This window comes from Vicia villosa, linkage group LG7 (genome assembly GCF_029867415.1).
Source record: "Vicia villosa cultivar HV-30 ecotype Madison, WI linkage group LG7, Vvil1.0, whole genome shotgun sequence".
NCBI classification, from domain to species: domain Eukaryota; kingdom Viridiplantae; phylum Streptophyta; class Magnoliopsida; order Fabales; family Fabaceae; genus Vicia; species Vicia villosa.
Genome location: NC_081186.1, coordinates 126,515,789 through 126,523,308, shown reverse-complemented (window position 1 = coordinate 126,523,308; position 7,520 = coordinate 126,515,789). Strand labels below are relative to the sequence as shown.

Below are 7,520 nucleotides of genomic sequence, written 5' to 3'. Positions count from 1 at the left end.
TTTTGTGATTATGCAACTGGTTCAGACGAATTTTTAGATTTTTGAATGATTTAGGGTAAATGATTTTGGGGGGAGACTGTTTTATTTAAACAGCAAAAACGTGAACTTCAGAAATGCATTTCTGAAATAAAGGAAGAATTACGGAATTTTGTTGAGGGTCACCAAAAAGATAGGGAGGTGGATAAAGAAATTCTCAAATTTTAATTGATACATCAATGTTTGCATAAAGTAACACAATACTTGTATGTTAATTTAATTTAATAAAAAAAATTGCTACTGGGCCCACCACTCCAAGTAGTCTTTATATTTATATCACATAGGTTAGTTTAACAACAACATCCTGATGTGATACTTCAAATATCTCTAATAAAATTTTAACAAACTCTATAAAGAAGTTATGATACAATAATATTAAGGTTTGATTGCACTTAACGATAATAACAAATGTAATATTTGCATCATCATCAACAAAATCTTCACTCAATTAATATTATTAATAATAATAATAATAATAATTTGGGTTATGTTACTAATAAACAAACTAGTTCTTTCTCAAGTGCAGCAACTATACTTCATAAGGCTGAATAAATTACTTGATAATGAAAGCGCTTCTGAAAGCGCTTTCATAAGCCACCCATAAGAGTGCTTTTTGAAAGCGCTTTCGTACCCCCCTATAAGAGCACTTTTTGAAAGCGCTTTCGTACCCCCCCTATAAGAGCGCTTTTAGAAAGCGCTTTCGTACCCCCTCTCCCCTTTAAGAGCGTTTTTTTTGCGTGTTTTTTTATTTTGTTTTTAGCGAAACCTATGCCAGCGCTTTCTCTAAAAAGCGCTTTAGTAGGGGTGCTGCTAAAAGACAAATTTGGCATAGTGTTGAATTTTAACTAATATTGTTTTGTAGTGAGTATTGAAACTATTTTTTTCAAATTTTAGTTACCATAATTTTTTTCTCATTTTATGTACTTTTTGTATTAAAATGGGTTTAACTCATACCCAATATTAATGTATTTGTCTTTAGATATTTAGTTATTTTAAATAAAATACATAAGAGAATAATAATTAAAATAGCATGCTATATATTTATATGTCAAAATTAAAAATTATTAAAGTGAATGATGATTTTTTTTAAAATAGAAAAGTTATCTAATAAATGAAAAGCAATATGTTATTATGCTCAAGTTTTTACAATTCAAAAAAATATTCTGTAATTTACAAGTTTGGTCCAAATTTAGCGACGTGATTTTCAGTTCACTATTTAGTGAAGTGAAAATCACGTCACTACTGAGTTGTCACCTTATCTCCTGCGGCATAACTTTTCACGTCGTAAATTTTGGTTTGTGATCTGTTTTTGCACTTTGTGGCGTGATTTTCACGTCACTAATGAGTTTTTTTTTTTTTTGTAGTGTTTTGTCTGTCTCATGATTATTGTACTCTGTTGATAAAGGTGATTCATGTGATATCTTAAAAAAATTTCACAATTTTCCAAAAGGTAAGCTCACATGCATATTTTGATGAAGAGAGTTCTAACCAAATTCTCTTTGAAGAAAACATCAATTAATGCGTCAACGACATTGACTGTATTCTTAGAATAGTTTGATTTCAACATCGCATGAATAATCATTATCAATAGAGTACAATAATAAGATGAACGAAACTAGCGAGACAAGCTAAAGCGTGATAAAAACATTATGTGACAAAAATGGTAGGGAAAATTAGGTAAACGAGTCAAGGTCTGGTAAGCCAATTCACATTCCACACGTGCTGCTTTTAAATCACGAATAAGTGAGGTACACTTTGTATGATATTTTTAATTTTTTAAGAAACAGAAAATTTATATTATTATCTAAAGAATATTTAAATTAATTCTATCAATAATATCATATTAGTTTTTTTTTTTCTGATTAAAGGGAGCATAAGACAATAAAACACATCAAAAAGTTTTCATTTAAAATTGTAACAAAATAAAAGTTTTTTAAAACATGAGAAAAAAATTTAATCCCAATAATACTTATAATCAATTCACAAACTTCTATTATGAAATTTGAACTCTTTAACTATTTGCTAGGTGAACAACGTTGTTGTTAAGTGAAAAACTCCTTGCAAACTTTTATGCAACAGAGAATAGCAATATTTTATGTGGAGGTATATCTCCAAAATTTTCATTTTTATGTGTTAGATTTTTTTAATCATATTTTAATGTGTTGATCCGTATACTAAATCTTAAAAAAAAAAAAAAGTCCATAATTTTTTATGTGTTAATTTATATAGTTGAAGTTATCCCAATTTATAGTGAATTTGAATCAATCATTCATTCTATTGAATTAAACATCTTTGCATGTGATTAATCAACTACAACGCATCCAATGTAAAAAAGAAGACTATTATGGTCTTTAAACCAATTGATACTCCATATTTGCAACCTATAAATAATGCAATCAAGGTAGACTTGAGAACCAACCTGAAGCCAATACAATATTTTAAACCTTCATTTCTACTGAGATTTCATGGTGAGAATGAGATTCCCTTCCCAAACCAAACTGCTATCTCTATTATTGTCATTCATAATCATATGCAATTTAGTAAGATGTGAAACAAACGGTTCTTGCAACCAAAAAGATAAACAAATACTTCTTTGTTTTAAGCACGGACTCACTGATCCATTAGGCATGTTGTCATCATGGTCCTATAAAGAAGATTGTTGTGAATGGAGAGGAGTTCATTGTGACTTCAATGGTAGAGTCACCGAGCTCATCCTCCCTTGCGACGCTTATGAAAACAAAACACGTTGTTTGTCAGGTGAACTCGATCTTTCCTTATTTGAGCTTGAATTTTTGAACTACTTGGATTTGAACAATAATGACTTCAAATCTATACACTTATCCTTGGATTGTCAAAACATGTTATTAGTTAACACTCCTCATAGAAGTCGAAACTTTTCCAATATAGTTTATCTTGACTTGTCATATAATCATAATCTTGTAGTTGGTGATTTGAGATGGCTTCTTCGTCTATCATCATCCTTAGAACATCTCATCTTGGATTCCCTTAATCTCCACAAACAAACTCAATGGCTTCAGATATTGGTTATGTTTCCTTTGCTTTCTGAGTTATCCTTACGTAGTTGCCAACTTGAAAGCGCAAGCCCATCTCTTCAATATGCCAATTTCACTTCACTTGAAACTATTGATCTCTCTAACAATGATTTTTTCTCAGAAATGCCTATTTGGTTGTTCAATCTAAGTAGCCTTTCTTATTTGAATCTTGGGTACAACCGTTTCCATGGCCAAATACCAGAAACTTTGGGAAATCTTTCATCATTAAAATTCCTCTCTGTTTCTTCAAACAACTTGACTGGAAACCTTCCTGAAAGTTTAGGGAAACTTTCTAATTTGGAGGAGTTGTTTCTTGATAGAAATCCTTTATTGTCTGGAGTTGTGTCTGAAAGAAATTTTGCCAAGCTCTCAAAGTTACAAGTGTTATTGTTGGATTCACCCACCTTTGTCTTTGATTTTGATTTCCAATGGATTCCTCCTTTTAAACTTACAGATCTCGTCTTGGGGTATGCAGATCTTAAACATCTTCCATGGTTGTATACACATAAATCTCTAATTTCTTTAGTAATTAAAAAATCCATTTTTAAAAATGATTCTGAAGAAATGTTTTGGAGTTTGGCAAATAACTGTCCACATCTTTCTCTAACCGACAATAACATGCCTTGGGACATGTCAAATGTAGTTTTGAACTCTGAAATTGTAATACTTAATAGAAATGGTTTGAGCGGTGGTCTTCCCAGATTAACTTCAAATGTGAGTGTTTTTCAAATAAGTGATAACAATTTGTCTGGATCTCTTTCCTCTCTCTTATGCCAAAATATGAGAGAGCAAAGTGATTTGAAGTACTTGGATGTCTCTAATAACTCTTTATCTGGAGAGCTCACAGAATGTTGGGGAAATTGGAATTCACTTATTCATGTTGATTTGGGAAGAAATAATCTAACAGGCATGATTCCACACTCAATGGGTACATTATCCAATCTTTCGTCACTGCATATTTATAATAATAAGTTGCATGGAGAGATACCTGTGTCATTAAAAAATTTACCGAAACTTGTGATTGTTAATCTTGGTAGAAATAAAATTTCGGGAAATATATCAAATTGGATGGGAAAGGATATAAAAGTTCTTCAATTAAGATCAAATGAATTTAGTGGTGATATTTCTCTACAAATATGCCAACTACATTCTTTGTTGGTCTTAGATCTTGCAAGCAATAGATTAACAGGGACAATACCTCATTGCCTACATAATATCACTGCCATGATTTCCAATAATACTTTAGAAAGTGATGAATTCACAATTGTTATCAACTTTAAAAGTAGTTTCTTGAATGGAATCGATTTCAGCATGAGTTACTCATATAGAATAAAAGTTCCATTGCTAGCAAAGGGAAGTGACTTAAACTATTACAAGTATATGCGTGTTATTGACTTTTCTAACAACCATTTGTCGGGTAGAATCCCTTTAGAAGTATTCAACCTCACTGCACTACAATCCTTAAACTTGTCACAAAATGAATTAATAGGAACCATACCAGAAGAAATAGGAAACATGAAAGCATTAGAGTCACTTGATTTCTCAAATAACACTCTGTCAGGAGAAATTCCTCAAACCATGTCTTTTTTGTCTTTTCTTGGAGTGTTGAATCTCTCCTTCAACAATTTTCAAGGTAAAATTCCATTAGGAACTCAACTTCAAAGCTTTTCAAATCTTAGTTATATGGGAAATCCTCAACTTTGTGGAACTCCACTCATAGAACAATGCAACCACAATGAAGCCCCGGATGATTGTGACACTAATTTGATGGAAAATGAAGAGGAAGAATCTGAGGTAATGCAATGGTTCTATATGGGTATGGGAGTTGGATTTGCAACAAGCTTTTGGATAGTATTTGGTACCCTTTTATTCAAGCGGACATGGAGGCATGCTTACTTCAATTTTCTTTATGATGTCAAAGATTGCTTCATGAATTCGACTCTTTTGGCTGAAAATTTATCAGTGAGGTAAGAAAAATAATTTATTAATATAAACGTATTTTGTATACTTATCAAATTAACTATTTTTATTCTCTTTCAATTACACATTTAAAATTAATTTAAGTAAGCAATTATATTTTTAGAAAACTATTTAGAAAAATCGTCATAAAAATTAAATTCATTGCAACTTCAAGGCATATTTTTTTCTCCTAAGGACCAAATTAAGTACAAATTTTGGTCAGTAACATGATATGTTACATAATAATTTCTAAAAATTTTAGGACTAATAACTATTACTTTTACTACTTTTTTTATTAAATTTTACTTTTCACATAAAAATAATGAATTGGTGTACAATTTTCATAATATAATTTGATTCATAATATTTCGTGAATGAACGTAACTCATGATATCTTTACTGTTCTATTTGTCAGGTAAAAACATCATGGGCTTATTGTCTTTCGCGACTTTAATGGACACGTTATGCCTTGTATTTGGAATGTCTTTTGATTGTGGTGTCTAATAAACTCTAGTTTTATTTTCTTTGTCTACAAAATTATGTAATTTAAGTTTTTGTGTGAATCATGTCAAAGGTGGCTTTTGGTTTCTATTTTGAAATTTCAAAATAAAATTTTGTTTTAATTTTGAGTTTTAACATATTTTTTGAATTCAACCGCTCTTTTTATTCAGTTTCATTATAAACTACTCCCTCCGGCCTTATTTATAAGCAAAGATTCTCTTTTTAGGTTCATTGAATAATGAATGTATTTTGTCTTTTATGTAGACTAGATACATTCATTATTCAATGAATCTAAAAAGAGCATTTTTGCTTATAAATCAGGCCGGAGTAGTACTCTGTAAAAAAAATAGTTCATAACAATGATTTAAAAGACATCAATGGTAAAGTCACAGATCTTAACCTCCATTGTTCCACTGATGACAATATCATTTTTGAAAGGCAAAATAACAAAGCACATTGCTTGTCAGGTGAATTCCATCTTTCTTTACATGAACTTGAATTTGAGCAATAATGACTTCAAAGCTACACATTTACCCTTGGATTGTCAAAACTTGTCATTAGTTAACACTCCTCATAGAACTTAAACTTTTGAACTACTTGAAAGCGTGAGCCCATTTCTTTAATATGCCAATTTCACTTCACTTGAATATCTTGACCTCTGATTTCTTCTCTGATTTTTCTATTTGGTTGTTCAATATAAGTGCACTTTCTTATTTGAATCTTAAATCAAATCGTTTCCACGGCCAAATATGTGAAACTTTTTTGAATCTTTGAAACTTGACATCATTGTTTTAGTTAGGCCAACTTGGAGATCTAAGTTATCTAGATCTTTCTCTTAATTCATTTACTAGTGTTATTCCAACTACTTTGGGAAATCTTTCATCATTAATACTCCTTGATGTTTCTTCAAATAATTTAATTGGCAGCTTTCCTGAATGTTTGGGGAAACTATCAAATTTGGAGGGCTTTGTCTTTGATTTTGATCCCCATTGGATTCCTCCTTTTAAACTTACATACCTACTTTTGGAATCTGTCGATCTTAAACTTCTTCCATGGTTGTACACACAAAAATATCCAACTTCTCTAATGATTAACGACTCTAAAATGAAATAGGTACACAAGGTTCTTATCATCTTCAACCTCTCATTCATCCATTGACAACTACACATAACAATTTTTGTCGATCAAGGTGAAGAGTGTGTGTTGATAACGTCCTACGGTAGATTGAGTTCTTGTTCGGGTTAAGAGATTGTGTGTTTCTTGAATAAAATCTGAGGGTTTTGTCCTCCAAGACCATTGAGATTTGGGGGTTTTTGACGATTCTTTGCTTCATGAATATTCAGACGTGCTTAAGGGATTGAGGAATCATGGGTTCACTCAACAAGGTAGAAACAATCGGAGAATAAAGAAGGAAGAATCGGGGTTACGATCTTGGGATTAAATCAGCCGACCAGAGGGTTTGAGAATCAAATTGGGTTCTCAACAAGGTGGCTACAACCAGAGGTTTATCAAAGATCGGTGACATACTTGGTTCAGCTCGAATCAAGGGGAGAGAAGAATATTGTATCAATTTTCTGCATTTGTAGTGGGTTGTTGGTAGCATTTCTTCTCTTGTAAACACTTTGCAATTCAATACCATTTATCCTAATTCTATGTTTAGAATTAGGGGCAGACGTACCCTACGCGAGGACGACAAGGGGAACTGCCTACACAAATCGTGTGTTACTTTATCACATTTTACTTTCTTTTTACATAATTTGTGTTAGTGTGAGCTGTTAGAATTTGGTGAATTTGGCACACCAAGTGTTTGACAAAATTACACACACACAAATTATTGTTGTTACCTCAATAGAGATCATTGGTAGTATTATTCCAAAGAGACACAAGTAAGTCTGTTGTGAAAAACGATGTCAAGAACAAAGTATAAAACAAGGAAGAATAAAGGACAAGGAAGAAGAGGAACACAATAAT

General features: G+C 31.5%; 1 protein-coding gene across 1 annotated transcript; it reads left to right on the top strand.

Annotated features, from left to right (window-relative positions):
* The first annotated feature begins 2,214 nt into the window (after window positions 1–2,214).
* On the top strand, window positions 2,215–5,625 carry LOC131618514 (receptor-like protein EIX2). Its single transcript, XM_058889719.1, has 2 exons — window positions 2,215–5,056; window positions 5,464–5,625. Exons 1-2 carry the CDS (start codon window positions 2,502–2,504, stop codon window positions 5,465–5,467), a joined length of 2,559 nt encoding a protein of 852 aa, XP_058745702.1. The 5' UTR covers window positions 2,215–2,501; the 3' UTR covers window positions 5,468–5,625.
* The last annotated feature ends 1,895 nt before the right edge of the window (window positions 5,626–7,520 follow it).